We start from the raw sequence: 19,983 nt of genomic DNA on the forward strand, positions 1-19,983 counted from the left end.
AGGATTCTAGGTATCATCTCTGTTGTAATGTGTAAAGGGAGACAAAGTGAAAAGATGGGTTAAAGTGTGTGCTAACAATTTATTTCACAAATTTTGACATGAAGAGCTGCAGAACTGGCAGTAGCTTGCGTGAGGCATTAAGGGTGTGTGTGTGTGTGTGTGTGTGTGTGTGAATGAGAGAGGGGGAGGGAGGGAGAGACAGGAAGGGAGAGGGAGGGAGGGAGGGAGGGAGGGAGGGAGAGAGGGAGAGTGGGGGAGAATGAGAATGAGTAGGATAGCTAGCCTCTTCTGGTTCAATTAGAGAACGTGGATCATTTCATGGTGTTATCAATACCAAAGTCTGCAGACATGATTAGCAGTCCCTTTCCAACTGCTTTGGAAAAAATCAGGGAGTGGAAATAGTGTGATGGAGAACTAACAAAAGAAGGACAGAAAGGAGGAGGGGAAAGAGATGAAGATAAGCTTTGATGACCAAATATGGAAATCACTGTTGAGAAATGTATACAAATATCCCTTGAGCAAAATGGAAAAGTTAGCAAAAGGGAAAAGTTAGTGAAAGATACCCTCTCTCAAGTTCTCCAGCATGTGGTAAATTTCACCTGTGATGAATAGAGAAAATGGTAGTTAAAACTGTTAGAAATAAGTAAATTCAAAAATAAAATGGTATATAAGATGCTTAAAGGTTTCACAAAGGGGGTTGGACTAGATGACCTTTATGGTGTGATAAAGTCAATGTAGATTTTAAAAATAATGTTGTTAGATGTGCCATATTGATAATATGGATCAATACATATTGTGTCCCAAAATGCCTTTGTGTCTGTTATTACAAGACGCATATTTTACAGTGTGTCGGTTGGATACATATATCTTGTGCACATACCAATATTATTATACATTTCTTATTTAGTTATATTAATAGTTTATTCTAATCAACATTTTATATCATATTATTACTTATTATACTATCATTAAAGTTTTAATTTCAGTTCTAGGCTATTTTTCAAAAACAATTCTCATTACTTACTAGGTTGTATTCATATTATTATTTATTCAGAAATATTCAATTATGATGCATTATTACTATTATAACATATTTCAATTTCTTACTCTTCTAGAGTAGGACTCTTCTAGTCATTCATAAAATAAATCCCAAATTTTACTATACTCCTTTTCTTCCTGTTCTCTCATTGCCATTCTTAATCTACTCATTTCTGCACATTCCATTATTTTCCTAATCATTTTCTCCTCTGTCAGAATTTTCTAATTTTTCCAGTTTTGTGCAAATACAATTCTAGCTGCCAGGGGTGGGATTCTACAGGTTCGCACCTACTCGCTAGAACTGGTTGTTAACATTCTAAGCAGTTTGGAGAATCGGTTGTTAGAAGAAATTACTGGCCTAATCCTGTAAGGAAGGCAGGAAGGAAACATTCTGGTGTTGCTTACAGAAACTGCCTCTCCGTTATCCCTTATTACATTCTTGGCAGGACTAGACTTCCTGTCTCAGGAACTTCTCTGGAGTTTTTTCCCCTCCTTTGCTGGTACTTTGCTTCTGTGGAGTGACCATTTAAAGTTACAATGGCACTGAAAAAAGTGACTTATGACCATTTTTCACACTTATGACTGTTGCAGCATCCGCACAGTCATGGGAGGTCATGTGAGGAGATGCGTGCCTCGATGTGAGTGATGTTGAGTTGGCCACACCCAGCCAATAACATGACCACCAAGCCACGCCCACCACCTATGCCACGCCCACAGAACCGGTTGTTAAAAATTTTGAATCCCATCTAGCTGCTATTAATACATTAATAATCAAATATGTTATCTCTTTATTATAACCTTCAGGCAAAATCCCCAATAAAAATATCTCTGGTTTTAAGTCTATATGTTGTTTGATTATTTTTTCCAACCATGTGTGTATTTTAGTCCAATAGGTGCCACCTGTAAAACATCTTATACAAATTCTCTGTATAAGCCACTGACATTGTTAGTTTGTAGTTTCTAGTCCACAGTTTCTGCCATTTATCCAAGTCTATCCCATATCCAAAAATTTGCCCCCAAGCAATCATTGTTTCTTTAACTTGCTCTTCTTCTAATTTCACTCCTAATAAATAACCATATAGTTTTTTAATCATCCTCTCTTCAGTGCCTGTTAAGATTTTGTCTAGTTCAGTCAATTCTTTATGAAACCCATCTATCTTACATTTTCATATGTAAATGTAAAATAGATTTGCAAATATGAGTACCAATTCATATTCATCCCTTGTTCATCTAATTCTTGCTTTGTTTTGAGTTCACTCTTTTCATTTAAAATTTCATTATATCTAATAATATGCTTCATTTTAAAAACATTTGGGTATGCAAATGCCTCTATTGTTGATAACCACACTGGTATTTTCATATAATGCTGCTGCCTTTTTTTCTCCCATATTGTTAATAAAGCATCCCTGATATAATATCTCCAGAAATATCCATGTGCCTTACTTATACCATAAAAATGCATGCCACCCCAATTGCAAATCATGACTTCCCATGTTAATAGTCTAACATTTCTCAATACAATCCATTCTTTTAAAATTGAAAGATGGTTTTATTTGTTGTTTTTGTTGTAAAAATAAAAATAATTTTTTTAAAAAAACCCAAGAAGCATATTATAGAAGAGAAATTATAACTAAATATAAAGGATTAAGTTGTGGTGACACAGAATTTTCCTAAGGAAATTTTAAAATCAAAAGAAAATTTGACATCAGGAGGATATACATATTGATGGTTTTCTTTGTTTAGCTTTTCTTATCTATTTTTAAAACAATTTATTTCCATCATAATCTCTGTTGTTCCTGTTTTTAAAAAAATCTTATCTATCCTTTGCTTTCTTACATCATGTTTGCGCAGCTGTCATTTATTTTTATATACACATGCAATATCTGTCTCTCACTTTAATTTCTTGCATCGTTCTCTTATATGTATTTTTCTGATCCATATCCTTTTTCCCTTTATTATTCCATTGAGAATTGCTTTTCATACTTCCTAAAAAGAAGTGATGTGAGAAATATAAGCTCTTAAAATTAGGTTGTATATACATTTGATATATAAAAACCCTTGATTTTGAGCTCCATTTCTTCTCTCAGTTTTACAAAGACTTCCAGATAAATTATATAACTGTCATGGTAATTAATTTGTATATGTCTGCCTCACTTAAAATACATTGAGTCTATTCATTCATAATTTTTACATGTACAATATTCCAGGTTCAGAGCATTGCAAATCTAGTTAAAATATCTGAGATACAGGTAGTCCTCAACTTACGACCATAATTGAGCTCAAAATTTCTGTTGCTGAGTGAAACATTTAAGTGAGTTTTGCTCCATTTTACGACCTTTCTTGACACAGTTGTTAAGTGAATCGCCGCAGTTGTTAAAAATTGAAAGCAGCACTTAAAACAGTGTTCTTGGTGGAACCTCAGATGCAATGACTCCTGACATATTTTATTTTTCTATCATCTAATTTTCTCTGTTCCTCTCTCTCTCTCTAGCTTTAGTAAATCACACACATTTCTCCATGAGAGCTTTCTCCTTTCCTCGTACATGCAATTTCTTTATATGAAAGTACTCTCCTTTTAATCTGGGATGGGGGTCAACACACAGACATTTACACCAATGTTTTTTTTTTCTTCATCAACATACACATTTATACTGTAATCAGACTTCTTGCATAACCAATTTCTCACACAAACATTTCATTTCATTCTTTCTCCAAGCAAATCAATCATTACTTACAATTCTTTTCTGAGAGCTTTTTCTCACAAGCCAATGAACTCCATTTCTTTCTTTTTTTTTTTTTTTACTGTTGTTAGAGGGTCTCATCCTCCAGGTTTGGAAATGATTACACACAGACACATTCACTCACACAACATTTCAGACCTGGGGTGGTTTTGTCCCTTTAAATCTCCACTTTTTCTTTCTTTAGCAATGGGTTGTTGCCACTTCCCTTTTTCTTGAGTCAGGACTCCAAGAGCCATATTATTCTTTGAGACCACCTACAAATTGAAAGATTTCTCAAGGTTGGGAAGTCCCATAACAGGAGCTTGAGATGCTAATTTTTTTAAAGTCTCAAAAACCTGTTTTTGTTCACACGTCCAAACAAAGGGTTCCCTTTCTCCCCCCTTGGTGGACTCATAGAGTGATTTGGCTAGCAGGGCAAAAATTCTACAATAGCCTGCTGCTTAAAAAAGCTCCTGTCAGTTGGTTCTGCAATTCAGCACACAGCTTCTTTTTTCTCATGTCCTATAGCTCTGTGGCCTTAACTTATAGTAAAACCTAAGTACCATGTTTCTCATATAATAAGGCCGGGTTTTATTTTTTTTTGAGCCCCGAAAAAATGGCTAGGCTGTCTTTTGGGGGGTGACTTAATTCCCCCCCCCTTGCATCTTTGGGTGGGCGGGTGGCGACGGCTTGGATGTTGACCTCGGCATTGGTGGGGCACTTCGTATCGGGGTCAACGCAGGCAGCACCATATCCGGGTGTGCAACAAAAGTACTTCCTAATGGCAAGCCCCCCCACCATTCCCCCCCATTTTGCATGTTTTAATATAGGCCTTAATTTGGGGGAGGAGCTTAATTTCATTTCATGCCTATAAAACATGCTGGGACTTCCTATTGGGGGAGGCCGTATTGTTGGAGAAACAGGGTATTTAACTTGAGGTTTCACTAATTGGGCTTTCTTATTGTTTTAGTGAACTTCTCACTTTTACTTGAAGTTACACTCATTGTTAAGCACTAGATTTTTACTACCTGCCCTGGGTGTTCTGTCCCTTATCTTTCTAGTTTGGATCTCCCAGACGACGCTGGCTTATTTTTAAAGATCCAAATTGTTCTCTATCTATCTTAGAATCTCCCAGGCAACGCTGGCTTATTTTTAAAGATCAAGATCTATAGAGACCTTCTTTCACACCTCGTTTGCACCTGGCCAGGGTTCTCATGAGCAAGTTTGAACTCCACTTTTCTTTTTAAAGACAACTTTTACTGTTTAACGTGTCCCCATGGGCTCCATGGAGAACACGGCCCTAATCTTACCAGTTGCAGATAGACACTCCTATGCCTGTTTCCAAATATAACACTAACCTTACCTATTTCTCAGTCCTTAAGGAGTTTCACATTTCTTCTTCTTTAGCCAAAAGCATTTTTACTATCTGCTGGGGGATCAGGTATTTCCCAATTTATGAAATACCAGGGTTTAAGATACGGTATTTCAAAATTTTTTATTTATTTTTAAGGTAGGTCTCTTGATTAAGTATTGTTCTGTGAGATTGTGGCTAAGAAAAACCACCAGGATTCAAAGTTGATCCAAGGAAAAAGGCTTTATTGTAGCATTTCTGCAGAAACGGGCTCCTGCCCTGGCAGGTGGGAGGAACGAAAGGCAAAGCTTAAAGGCTCTACTCTTATACCCAAAACTACCCCCTACTACTCCCCCCCCCAGTATACAAATGGCTTGATTTACAATCTATCTTTCAGGATACAAGTTACATTTTATTATCTTTCATGGTGCCTAGCTCGTAACAGACACTTCTTTATCCGGTATCTAGCATTTCAAAGGCATTCCAAAATGTGTGATAGTTCCCAGCACTTCAAAAACATTCCAAGATCAGTTCTAATCAGTGCTTGATACTGCTTTTCTCACTTCAAAGGAAACATCCCTTTTTCATCATGAGCTTTGAGTCATAAAATGAATACACTTCCCACAATCCCCCCTGTTCTTGTTCCATCTTTGACTCAAACTCACATTAATTTGTTCAAGATACATGGACCAAAGGTGAAGATTAATAATAACAAAATTAAGGATCCTATTAGAGTGGAGATTAGGGTGGTCATCCCTTTCTCTTTTCTTTGGTTCAGTCCTTCCCTCAGTTTTTTTCATGGAGTCCTGTACTATCCCAGAATGATCTGTATCAGATCACCTTTGAACAGAGGGTCCCACCAGATGTGTCCCGTAGACACACAACTCCAGGCTGCACAATAAAACTGATCAGCCCCTCCACAAGTCTTTTGTAGCTTCTTTCAGTTTTATGTCCAGGGCAGACGTAAAAATGATGTTTCTTTATGAACGTGTCATCGGTGGTGGACAAGAGGACCCTTCCCAAATCAAATTGCAGTTCTGGAAACCAAGTATTGGGAGGCCTCTTTCCGCTAGTCCAATTGACTATATCTGAATGGGAATCAAGTACAACCCAAGTAACATTCTGGGGTTGATGTGAATCCTCGCTTCCCCAGGAAGTTCCCAGTCCTAGTCCTAGAATAAAGACAATTAGCTCAGTCCAGGGTTCAGACTTCTTCATCTTTTCAAAGTGAGCTTCAGCGGCTGACCATCCACTGGAACTGCCCTCCAAGGTTTCTCAGGTTCCGGTGCCTTCTTGACTCTGCTGTAATTGTGTCCAGCCTCCTTCCCGAGTGCGAACTGCAGATTCAGTTGTCAACAGCACCTGGTACGGGCCTTCCCAGCTAGGCTGCAGCTTCTTGCCTTTCCAAGTCTTTGTCAGAACCCAATCTCCAGTCTCAAAGGGATGTTGGCTCCCAGCAAGAGGTGGTCGTTGCACCAACAGTCTCTGTTTATACAGAAAAAGCAAAAAAACCTGGACAGTACCTGCAAATATTTTCTCAAAAACAAATCTTTAAATTCAGGAATTGGATTCCCTATTTTCGCCAAGTAGGGTCACCCCAGTAGCATCTCGAATGGAAAGACTCCAGTGTCTTTCCTTGGACATGTTCTGATTCTGAGCAGTGCCAAAGATAAGTTCACAAGCAAGTATTTCCAACCCCCTCCTTCTCTGGTAATTCAGTGAAATCAATTTGTGCTCTTTGGAAAGGCCAGCCCACTAGAGGTCGCCCTCCCTCATGTACCTTTTCCAGAATTCCCCTCATTGCATTCACAGAGACCACCCTCACCCCCTCTGAGGTTCTCCACCCATCCTCAGTTAATGTACACTCTTCTCTTTCCAAATCATCTTTCTCTTTTCCCTCAGGTTTCCATTCCTCATCCTCTTCCACTTCTAGCAAGGGAATTGATACCATCACCAGCTCTATCTCCCCTGCAGCTTCTTTTGCCCACTTGTCTGCCTACCTGTTCCCAACTACCTCTGGGTTGCTTCACACCCCAGGCGTATTTGGAATCAGTCCAGATTGTCACATCAATTCCTTCAGCTAACTCCAGAGCTCTCTTCAAAGCAAACAACTCGCATTTCCTCTTTCCTTCCTCAACCCTGCTTGATCCATCCACAAACCATCTTTCCCCTTCCTTCAGAGGAGTCTCTTATCCTCCCTCACCTTTGTCATCAAATCTACTTGCAATAAACAATCATGGTCCTCAGCTTCCCACTCCTGTCTTCTTCCTTCTAGGAATTCTGCTGGATTCAAATTCCTATCTGTCCCAATCACCACATCTGGGCTGGTTCTCAAAATGGTTTCATATTTGAGAATCCGCCCTTCTGTCATCCAAGTTGTTGCCAACTGACTTAGCACAGAAGTAACCTGGTGGGGTGAATGCACAACAAGCCCCCCCCACAAGGTTAACTTCCTGCTCTCTACCACCAACATAGCTGTAGCAGCCACAGCTTACACACACACTGGCCACCCTCTCACCACCGGCTCCAGAGTTTTGCTCAGAAAAGTGATGGGCTGGTATTGCCCCCCCCTCTTCTGTGCCAATACTCCTAGTGCCGTTCCCTGTGCTGCTGACACATACAGATGAAATGGGAGCTTCAAATTGGGCAAAGTCAAAACCGGTGCGGATGACAATGCCTTCTTTAAAACTTTCCATCTGTCATCATCTCCCTTTAATCATTCTATACTCTCTCCTTTTCCTACCAGCTTCCTACACAGTGTATTGATCCACCCAAGCTCTGCAATACCCCAACAATCCAAGTGCTTTCCTGACTTCTGTCTTATTTCTGGGGGGAGCCAGGCTCATGATCCCTTTCACCCTTTCAGGATCCAAGGACCTCACCCCCTGCTGAATATAATGCCCTAAATATTTCACCTTCTTTTCCACAAACTGGATCTTTTCCCATGAAACTGTCAATCCTTGCTCCTTCAGCCAATTTAGCAAAGCCACGGATGCCGCTCTAACCTCCCCCTCTTTCTCTCCAGTCAGCAACAAATCATCCACATATTGAATCAACATGATTCCCTTCCCTTTCTCAAAAGACACTAACTTTTCCTCCAAATCCTGTCCAAAAAAAACTGCTGTTTTCTTCCACTCTCAGGATCATCCCATTCAAATGCAAACAGGTCTCTACTCCCCTCCTCAAGGGGGCATGCCCAGAAGGCATCCTTCAGATCTATCACAGTAAACCATTTGTCTTTGGGAGAGATTCATCCCAAGATCACTGGGCTTCTCCCCTCCTGCCCAGACCTCATCTGAAATTGCTCTCTCATCTTCCACAATCATTTTCCACATCCGTACTCCCTTCCCGGTATCCCACAGCTGAAGCAACTCCTATCCATTCCAGGCTGCCTCATTCCCATACTTCTTCCTCTGGAACCTCTTCCTCCGCCCCGAAAACTTCCCTGATTGTATCCCCCAAAATTCTCTCTCCTTTCTCCAGTTGGACCTTTCCCAAAATTCCCACCTTTCTTCACCTCATTCTTTGCTGCAGCTTGTGCAACTGCAACCATCATTTGTGACTTCTGTCTGGTTTTTACAGCGTCTCTGTTCACAAAAACTTGTTGGGCTGCTTTCAGGAGATCAACAATTCCCACTGCTCCCCAATTATCCATTTTCTGAATTTTCTTTTGGATATCTGGCCAAGCCCCGGTCATGAACTGCATTTTCAGCATGGATTCAAAAGCAGGCGTGCTGGGATCTACCCCTGAGTACTTGGCCAGACTTTCTCGGAGCCTCATACAATAATCTCCAGGGGATTCATCTTTGCCTTGACTTACTTCAAAGGCTTTAGTTAAATTTTTCCCTTGTGGGACTGCCAATTTTATCCCCTCCATGATCAGTTCTCTCATATCCCTCATACTTGCTCTGCCAGCCGCAGTGTTTGGATCCCAATTTGGATCGGCTATTGGGAATTTTCGATCTCCTGCCTCCATCCCTTGTTGCCCATTGTGTCTGGTGTTCCAGGCTCTCCATGCCGAGGTCTGAATGAGATTCCTCTCCTCAGGAGTGAACAAATGCCCCAGAATGTACATCATCTCCTGATAAGTGTAATCATTCGGACCCATCCATAGATCTAATTGTTCAGCCACATCATAAGCATTTTCATGAAGTTTTGGAAGAGTCTTTTTTTAATTCTCGCAACTTGGCTGGTTTTATGGGGACAGCCACAAAGACTGTCACCGGGTTGCCTGCAGCATTGACCCCATTAGGGACTTCCCTAAGAGGAAATGCATCCACTTCAGGTTTTTCTCTGAATGGAAAATCCTGAACATTTCTCTTTAATTCTTCTACTTCTTTTCTCAGCCGTGGGTAAAGGGGCGGCGGCGGAGGGGGTTGTGCCACCGGCAATGGCGGTGGTGCCATAGGAACATTGGCGGGTGTGTTATTCAAATTAGGATTTGCGGGCGGCAGATTCTGCAGCCAATCATCCATCTCACTCTCATTGTCTTTTTGTTGTGACATGTATTGACCCTCAATTGGAGGGACGGGACCTTCAAATTTCACATGAAACCATACATCTATGTATGCAATTTGAGTAGTAATTTTGTGTTGGAGAATATAGTCCCGCAATTTGGTCATCCAATAGCTACTGGTTTCCCCCTCAGGACTCCAGTGATATGGAAATTTAGGATCAATCAAAGAGTATTTTGGCCATTGATCTCGACAAAGATAAATCATGTTTTTCTTTTTGAGATGTCTGGTGAATTCCTTTAAATTCGGGGGAAACCACTGCTGGAGTAGCTGTCCCAAAGGCGAATCTACCGGAATTGATTTTCTGCCATTGTCAAATTTTCCCTGTCCCAGACAGGCTTCTTCCAGGCTCCCAGAGCCTTGCTTTGTCCCTTCCCTATCTTCTACTCTTTCAGACTCCCAGAGCCTTGCTTCACCAGTCCTGTCCTCCAGCAGACGCTGGATTCCCCCAGGGAGTTTAAGGACCTCTCTCTTTTGGCTACAAATGAAAGGAAACAAAGTTTACCTGATCTGATCACTCCTGGACTTTCCGCAGTCAGTCAAAGGATGTGTGGGCGTCCCCAACTCAGATCGATCTCACACACTCTCAGCCGGCATTTCTTCTCAGTCCTTTTTCCAAGGATCGTCTGGATTTCCCAGTCACCTCGGGAGTCTGACCGAATTCGGGGAGAGGTGCCTCTCAATGGGAGGTTGTGGCCACTCTCTTACCTGGTCCCCGTTTTCCAGTCAGCCGCCGTCGAGGATCCCGGACGAGCCCCCAAATTGTGAGATTGTGGCTAAGAAAAACCACCAGGATTCAAAGTTGATCCAAGGAAAAAGGCTTTATTGTAGCATTTCTGCAGAAACGGGCTCCTGCCCTGGCAGGTGGGAGGAACGAAAGGCAAAGCTTAAAGGCTCTACTCTTATACCCAAAACTACCCCCTACTACTCCCCCCCCCCAGTATACAAATGGCTTGATTTACAATCTATCTTTCAGGATACAAGTTACATATTATTATCTTTCATGGTGCCTAGCTCGTAACAGACACTTCTTTATCCGGTATCTAGCATTTCAAAGGCATTCCAAAATGTGTGATAGTTCCCAGCACTTCAAAAACATTCCAAGATCAGTTCTAATCAGTGCTTGATACTGCCTTTTCTCACTTCAAAGGAAACATCCCTTTTTCATCATGAGCTTTGAGTCATAAAATGAATACACTTCCCACAGTTCTAATTTACCCAACCAACATTTGGTTGTTTTCCCCAGATGATCCTACCTGTATTGTGGTTCCTCAATTGTGTATTTTGCCATTTTTCAATGCACAAATTTATCATTCTGTTCTTACTTAAACTTTTAATCCAGGGGAGTAGGTTTTCCTCACTCCACTGGCTCAATAACTGCTCTAAAGGGTATTTTCACGCCCTTACGTGTTAGAGTCACCCCTAAGGGTTCGCTCTACCTCCTGCAGCAAGAAAGTTAGCTGCAACAACTACAAGAATTCCACATTCTTGTCGAGATTCCCTAACCTGTGTAACTGTCCCTCCTCTTTGTCTTGAATTGCTTGTGCAATGGGGCGAGGGTAACTTCTCTGCCGGAGACAAACAGGTGCTTCCAGAGGCTTCACTTGAATGACTAGTGGTATATGGTGCACTGCATATTCTGGCGGATTACCTTTTGCCCATAATTGGTGCACATCAAACTCCTGCCAAGTATTGAGGACTGAAACCTCTTGCGCCACCATTACTTGCCACATCTCATTTGTAGAATGCCTCATGACTAGTGCCATTTTATCTTCCTCAAATGACAAAGTTGCCCCCATTTTGCATATCATGTCCCAGCCCAATAAGGGAATGGGACAGTCGGGCATGTATCAGAATTGATGTTCAAAGTCCCTTCTATTCAGGGAACATCTCGGGCTTTAGAAAAGGGTGGCAATTTACAGAGCCATCAACCCCTTGTAAATTTATAACATCAGCAGAAAAGGGGAGCCAACAACTTAGTAACTACAAATCTAGATGCCCCCTATCTTCATTCAGACCAAGGGTTCAGGGGGCGGGCTGAAGAGGTTCCTTAGGCCTAACCCCTTGATCCGTTTTTGGCATTTCCTTTTGTATTCCCTGTGCTCCTGCCCTGAAAACTTGATTATTGCCATCATCAACATTGGGGGAGTGGGGGGGGGATTAACTTCTTCATAGGGTTCAGTTTTCAAGACAGGTTTGATTTTAATCTGACTTGCCTTGATCTGAGATCTGGGATTTCTATTCATTTGGGCCACGCAGACCCTCATGAGTTTGACTCAGCATTTGCAAAACCATTCAGGATTCTGTTTTACTACCACTTGCCACTGGTCAATATACTGGTATTGATCTGTGTGACCATTACCTGGGTCAGTAACAATCTGGTGGACTTTTGAAATGATGTCTAGTTTGAAACTGCCTTCGGGCTTCCCTTCTTAAAATTCCTCAGCATACGCTGAAGAGGTGTCCAGGGTACACTTCCTCCACCACCCATTTCTAGACACTGCCACTGAGCTGTGGTGCCGGATGTTCCAACGGTCACCAACAGGAACTGCAATGGCTTAGCCACCCACACAATACTAGGGCCTCGTTAGAGAGAAAGAGAGACTGGTTGCCTGCAAAGGGGCTCCAAAGCTGTGTAGAACTTTTTATTTTAATACATCTTCTTCAACAATGTAGTTGTGAGTCATTAGAGGCTCATCACCATATCCTGGGATGATTCATTCTGTTGCATAGGAGATGTGCCACCCACAACTCCTTTCGACTACTTTCCCAATCCAGACACTTGACTTCTTCCTCAAGAGTGACAGTAAACACTTGCAACCAAGCTTACAGAAACTGGTTGAGAAGTAAAGAGTAGAAATGGCTACCTCCATGTCTGGGTCCAGCTAAAAACACCTCAGCTAACTATCCTATGGACAACTTCAAGCACCAATTCACTGCTGATGATTGTAACTAAGGAATAAGCTGGTCTTCTATCCCACTTGGGCAAAAATTATTTACTAACTTGGAGGCTGGCTTTGTAAAACCAGTTACACAATTGTATCAGACTGGCTGTTTGAAGAACCTCAAAGAACCATTACTTCCTCTTGCGAAGACTATAAAACTTGCTACTACCCTAAAAAAAAATCAAAAAGTTCTAAAAGATGGATGAAGATGGATATATGAATATAGATCCAAATACTAGACACAATCCCTCGCCAACCATTAATGGAAAGAAAGGTAATATCTTATAGCTACTTATTTTTCTTTATTTTACTGTGCTTATTGGCACTAAGGTTTTTTTTTAAGGGGAAATTAAGAAAAAGGTGAAAGTGAATCTAGTCCCTATTGTTCCTGGCGGGGGGAAACTACACTTGTTAAATGTCATTTCTGTTTAACAGAGAACACTTTCCTTGATTATCTACATGTCTTTTGCTTTAAGCTCTTTCTGCATATCTAGCAATTACGAGAGGGAGAGGGAGGGAGAGGGAGAGAGAGTTTGGTCCAATGGTTAAGGCAGCAGACTAGGAACCAGAATGAATTCTAATTCTGCCTTAGCCATAAAAACCAGCAAGGGGATTTTGGGCTGGTCACTTTCTCTCAGCCCAACTCACCACACAGAGTTGTTGTTGGGGGGGAAATAGGAGGAAGAAGGAATATTACATATGTTCGTCTCCTTGAGTTGTTTATACAAATAATAAAGTTAAATAAATGTATAAATTACATCCAGAAGCTAGAGACTAAAATAGAGAGGTTGGCTGGCTGGCAGGATAAACAACTGAGCTTTTAAAAATGGCAATAAATCTCATTTCGTACAATGGGACAAAATTCTGGAAAGATAAAAAACCATTTTTAAAGTTTACAGAATTACAGACTATCATAGTTGGAATGGACCTTGGAGGTTTTCTAATCCACTTCCTGCTTAAGCAGAAGATCCTATATGATGACAGAGAAATGGCTCTTCAATCTCTTCCCACAACGTTTGTTCTGCTAATTAAATTGTTCTGACAGGAAATTTCTCCTTAATTCTGGGATGGATCTCTCTTTCATAAGCTTCCATCCATTATTTCCCCTCAGGTGCATTGGAGAATAGGTGGATCCCCTCTTCTTTTGACAGCCTCTCAGATTGAATAGAAGAGAAGAGAATAGAGCTGGAAAGGGACCTTGGAGGTCTTCTAGTCCAGCCCCCTGCTCAAGCAGGAGAACCTCCTATACCACCTCAGACAAGTGACTGTCCAGTCTCTTCTTAAAAACCTCCAGTGTTGCAGTGCCTATGATTTCTGGAGGCAAGCTGTTCCACTGGTTAATTGTCCTCACTGTTAGGAAGTTTCTCCTTAATTCCAGGTTGCTCTTTGATTAGTTTCCAACCATTATTTCTTGTTCTGCCCTCTGGTGCTTTGGCAAACAATTTGACCTCCTTTTCTTTGTGGCAGCCCCTCAAATACTGGAATATGGCTATCATGTCACCCCTAATTCTTCTTTTCTTTAGACTAGCCAGACCCAAAACCTGCAGCCGTTCTTCATATGTTTTAATCTCCAGGCCTTTGATCATCTTAGTTGCTCTCACTGAACTTTTTCCAAAGTCTCAGCATCTTTTTTGTAGTATGATGACCAGAATTGGTTGCAGTATTCCAGGTGTGGTCTTATTAGGGTTTTGTAAAGCGGCTCTAATACTTCATGTGATGTTGATTCTATGCCTCTGTTTATACAACCCAGGATCGTATTAGCTTTGGAAAACGACTATCTTGTCACCTAGTCCTTCTCTTTGTTAGATGAGACATTCCCAATTCCTGCCACCCTTCATCTGTTTTAACCTCCAATCATCTTTGTTGCTCTTCTCTGCACTCTTATCTAGAGTCACAACATCTTTTTTATATTTTGGTGTCCGAAAACTGGACCCAATATTCCAGGTATGGTTTTACTAATGTAGGATAAAGTGGTACTAACCTTCATGTGATCTTGATGCCAGGGGTGGGATTCAACCAGTTGTTAACGTCACCGGTAGTTCTTAGAACCGGTAAAACTGACCCCTGGCTGGCCCACCCCTCTCCGCCGCTCCTACAGGCCAAAAAACATTTTTTACTGTGCATGCGCAACATTTTTTGTGCATGCGCGACAATCCTTGCCTCATTCTCCCCCGCCCACCCCTCCCTTCACTGGCCCGCCCCTCTCCACCACTCCTATACTCCAAAAACCTTTTTTTACTGTGCATGCATGACATTTTTCACACATGCCTGACAATCCTTGCATGTGCAACAATCCGGGACGGCATTCTCCCCTGCTGTCAGCCCCACTCCGCAATTTCCGGCCCATGTGTGATAATAGCTGACTGCCTTCTCCCTCGCCCGCCCCACCCCTAATTATAGCACATATGCGCTACCTACAAAAATTTTCCCGCCTGGTGCCATCGCTCACACCACCACCACCAGCAGCAGCTGAGGCAGCCAGCCAGCCAGCCAGCCGTCGCTGCCTGCCTTCTGCTACACCGCTGCTAACCACTCTTGCCCGCCCAGCCTGCCTCCCAGGCCTGCCTGCCTGCCTTGCCTGGACTGATTCCCGCAGCGGCTGCCGTTACAGAAGATGCAAGCCCCGGCTGCCACTGCCGCTAGCTGTCCTCGACCGCCCGGACTGCCTACCCCGGCCTCCGAAGATGCGGATCAATAAGTACAACCTCTCATTCATTGCAGACTCATAGCAGTTACTGTGAGAGGGATTGTTAGGAATATGAGTCACCTAACAGCTATTTGGGTTAGAAATATATAAACCAGGATAAACATTTTAAAACTGTATCTTTAAGAAAATGCAAAACTGTAATTAGGTGTGGTTTCTCAAACGGCCATAAGATGGAGCCAGAAACCTGGGTTGTTTCAATCTTAGTCTCAGAAGAGAGTGTGTCTGAGTGAGTATCTCTGTTTCCTTCTGTTGGAAAGTATTGCCGTTCCTCCATTTTTCCTAATTGACTGATATTACTGGATTTAATGTAAGTCTATTACTGAACTGTTTTTGACACTGGACTTTGATATTTGGATTATCCCTGGATTGAAAAACTGACTGATTTACCTGTGAATGATTTTGGATTGCTTATTTTGGACTTTGCTTAAACCTTTCTGGAAGTAAAAACCTACATTTACTGTACAGTGTTTCTGTGTACTGTGTGTGTATTATTCAAACACTTCTCTCAAATATGTCTCCCTGTATGCGCTCATTCTCCTAACAGGGAATTACCTCAACAGGGATCTTGGAGTCTTAGTGGACAAGCTAAATAGGAGCCAGCAGTATGCAGCAGCAGCCAAAAAAGCTAATGCAATTCTAAGTTGCATTAACAGAGGGATACAATCAAGATCAAGGGAGGTACTAATACTACTCTATAAAACCTTAGTAAGACTACACCTAGAGTACTACATCCAGTTTTGGTCACCACACTATAAAAAAGATGTTGAGGCTCTAGAAAAAGTACAGAGAAGAGCAACCAGGATGATTAGGGGACTGGAGGCTAAAACATATGAAGAATGGTTACAGAAACTGGGCTTGGCTAGTCTAGCAAACATATGAAGAATGGTTACAGAAACTGGGCTTGGCTAGTCTAGCAAAGAGAAGGACCAGGGGAGACATGGAGAGATTTAACCTGGAAATAAGGAGAAATTTTCTGACAGTGAGAACAATCAACCGATGGAACAGCTTGCCCTCGGGAGTTGTGGGAGCGCCATCACTAGAGACCTTCAAGAAGAGATTGGACTGCCATTTGTCAGGAATGGTGTAGGGTCTCCCGCTTGGGCGGGGAGTTGGACTAGATGACCTACAAGGTCCCTTCCAATTTGATTATCTGTTATCTGTAACCTGTAATTTGTCTTCCTCCGTGTGAGTGGAAAATGAAGTTACTGTGTCCCATGATGGACTTTGCTGGCGCTGGCTGGAGAGAAGCTCTGAGTAGGAAATTCTAGCAGATTCACCTCTGTTCCAATATTTGTGTGGTGTCTTCTTAGGGTGGGTTTGCTTTCTCCTGTAGGGCAGATGGTTAGGGTTAGGGTTTTTCCATCTGCCTTTATAGGTAGTCCTCAACTTACAGCAGTTTGCTTAGTGACCATTCAAAGTTACAGTGGCACTGAAAAAAAAGCGACTTATGACCATTTTTCACACGTACAACTGTCACAGCACCCCCCTGGTCATGTGATCAAAATTCGGATGCTTGGCAACTGGCTCATATTTATGACGGTGGCAGAGCTCCAGGGTCACGTGATTCCCCCTGGATGATCTGACAAGCAAAGTCTATGGGGAAGCCAGATTCACTTAACAACTGCAGTTTTTAACATTTAAGAATTATGGCAACAAAGGTCATAAAATGGGGCCAAACTCACTTAACAAACGTCTTGCTTAGCAACAGAAATGTTAGGCTCGATTGTGGCCGTAAGTCAAGGACTACTTTTATATTGTAAAGGGCTGCAGCTATTTTTATTTCAGACACCCAGTGTCAGCCTTGTGACAAAGAGAAATACAGCTGGGGGAATCCACCAATCGTCTTCCATTGCTGGTCTCTCCTTAACACTTTAAGGACAGACCCCTCCACCCGTCTCATTCCTGGGGCTTGGAAATCTGGACAGCAAATTTTAGGCTAGCAGAAGGACAGATGCGTGCAGGTGAACAGAGCCATTTGGCCATGCCCTAGATTTGAAGATATCTCTCCTAGGAAAGATCGAAAGGACTCATACCTCATCCCCTTAATTTTCTTTGAGAAGCTGCATCTGTCTACAATACCTCCACTTTGTAGAATCTGAACTCAGGACAGTAAGGTCCGGGCCATGGGTAACGAAGCAAAACGTCCCCCTCTCTGGAATCATTCTATGCTCTGTAAAATTATCCTCCCATACTCCAAGCCAAGAACCACAGGTCACTCTTTGGGCCCCTGAGATCTAATTTTTGTCACTCTCTTATCACTGGCTCATATGTCAAATAAAGCTTTTCCAAAATATATGTAAACAGGTAAGCTATTTAACGCTGAGTTGGGAAGCTTGGTTGCAATTTTTTTTAAAGAAAAAATCTTCTCTGGATGAATGGTGGTAGTGTCTTGTTATTGTTGTTGCCTTACCCACTTCATGCTTCCAGGTACACACAACAGTGTACACAGCACCCCTGCCAGTTTCCCCCCCGCAACTGAAATATCCCTTTAAGGTAGACTGGGCTGAGACAGGGAGTATGATCGGCCCATAGTCACGAAGTAAATTCCTGTGGGTTCAGGTGGATTTCAACCTGCTCAAGAACTTTTATGTTACAATACCTAATTTATTTATGGCATATCATACATGGGCTAGCCATATATATTAACATTTTACCTGGACTAGTAAAACATAATACAATATTAATATCAAAATGTCATACTTTGGCTAATGCATCTCAATGAAAGATGATGCAACGGAGTGTTAAATGTGATTGGCAGGCATTTGCCAAGCTAAGCATAATTTTCAAGAACAGCCTCCCTCTATGCCTGAAGAGAAATGTTTTCGATCAGTGTGTACTACCTGCTCTAACTAATGCCGGAAAAACATGGATGCTAACCTCACAATTGATACGAAGGCTAGGAGTGGCACAAAGTTACAATGGCACTAAAAAAAGTGACTTATGACCATTTTTCACACTTACGACTGTTGCAGCATCCCCACAGTCATGAGAGGCCAGGCGAGGAGATGCGTGCCTCGATGTGAGTGATGTTGAGTTGGCCATGCCCAGCCAGTCACATGACCACCAAGCCACGCCCACCAACTAAGCCACGCCCACAGAACCAGTTTTTTAAAAAATGGAATCCCGCCCCTGCATTTTTCTGTATGTTTTGGACATAGTATTTACCCAGACTTTTTGCTTCGGCCAAAGAATAAAAAACGCTGTTGTTTTTGCAAGCCTCATCTTGAGTCTCACTCTTTGGCATCTCCGTGGCTTGGGGAAACTTCTGGGACCTTACAGGATGATGAACTTTACGATTCCCTTCCAATCCCACAGATCCTCTGAGGAACCCTCTCCTGTGGAAAATTTTGTTTGGCCTTTCGATTGTAGGAAATGTGGTCCTTGCTGTGCTTTTGATTGTTTTTATTCTTCCAGGTAAGAAATGTTCTGCTTTGTTCCTTCAACCTGTCATCGTTCCCTCCTGCTACCATATAGCTGTGGTGGCATAGTGGTTAGAAGGCAGTATTTCAGGCTGGCTCTGCTCACTGCCGTAAGTTCGATCCTGACTGGCTCAGCCTTCCATCCTTCCGAGGTCATTAAAAAGAAGACCCAGATTGTTGGGGGACAATAGGCTGACTCTGTAAACTGCTTAGAGAGGGCTGTAAAGCACTGTGAAGTGGTATATAAGTCTAAATGCTATTGCTATTGCCATAAGTGTAACTCATCTGCTAAACAGGAGTGATGCAGATAAACAATGATGGTTTAAGATTATTTCTACTACTCAGGTAATATTTTTATTGTCACATTTGTCACAGTAGCACAATTTGCCCTCAGTACAGGTAGCCCTTGACTTATGACCACTTGGTTGGTGATCATTCATTGTTACGACAGACCTTCCCGGAGCTATTTACGACCCAGTTTTGAAGTTTGGACAGCCCCTCCCCCCAAGTCATGTGATTGGATTTGGGGCGCTTGGCAATTGGCCCACCTTTATGGCATTTTGCAAGATCCTGTGGTCAGGTGGCCACCATTTAAGACGTTATTGGTTGGAAATTCGAATTTACTTCTAGTTTCCAGCAAAAAAATGTCTGTTGGCTTCATGGTTGCAGCACACACAAAAAATCATGAAATCAGGCACAGCTATATGGTGACCCATTTAATGACCTCATTGACTCAACACCAAAATTTGGGCTCAATTGCAGTCATATGTTGATGACTACCTGCATGTACCCCACTGTATGTTCCAATATACAGTGATGATCAGTGATGATATACTAGATGATCAGAAAATATACCAAGAGGAGAGAGCATCGCAATACTTTATGTTTTTCCCATCCCATTTGCTGAAATGCCAACTGCATAGACCTGAATAGACTCTCAATATTGTAAACCATCAGTCCTAGTGAAGAATATATATTATGCTGCATACATCACTTGTAATTTGTGAAATTGTAGTGGGTAAGGGAGATAGCAATAGCATTTAGACTTATATACCACTTTATAGTGCTTCACAGCCCTCTCTAAGCAGTTTATAGTTAGCCTATTGCCCCCAACAATCTGGGTCCTCATTTTATCCACCTCAGAAGGACAGAAGGCTGAGTTAACCTTGAGCCGGTCAGGATCAAACCCTTAAAGCCTGTGAGCAGAATTCGCCTCCAATACTGCATGCTAACCACTGTGCCATTATGGCTCTTTCAAGATGCACTTGAAAAGATAGGCCAGGCCTGTT

At 42.1% G+C, this 19,983-nt stretch overlaps 1 protein-coding gene across 2 annotated transcripts in view; it reads left to right on the forward strand.

Moving 5' to 3' along the window:
- Window positions 1-19,983, forward strand: part of LOC113423173 (butyrophilin subfamily 1 member A1-like) — a 100,270-nt gene that overhangs the window by 69,846 nt on the left and 10,441 nt on the right. The window contains exons 1-2 of one of the 2 annotated variants that reach the window (XM_087954356.1): window positions 12,295-12,842; window positions 18,591-18,689. In XM_087954356.1, the coding sequence (XP_087810482.1) occupies window positions 12,767-12,842; window positions 18,591-18,689 (175 nt within the window). In that variant the 5' untranslated portion in view covers window positions 12,295-12,766. Of the gene's footprint in view, window positions 1-12,294; window positions 12,843-18,590; window positions 18,690-19,983 lie in introns of those variants that run through there. The other variant, XM_087954355.1, reaches the window with a different exon arrangement.

This window comes from Notechis scutatus, chromosome 2 (assembly GCF_049901735.1).
Source record: "Notechis scutatus isolate UNSWTSFEM ecotype Mainland chromosome 2, rNotScu1.2, whole genome shotgun sequence".
In the NCBI taxonomy this organism is placed as follows: domain Eukaryota; kingdom Metazoa; phylum Chordata; class Lepidosauria; order Squamata; family Elapidae; genus Notechis; species Notechis scutatus.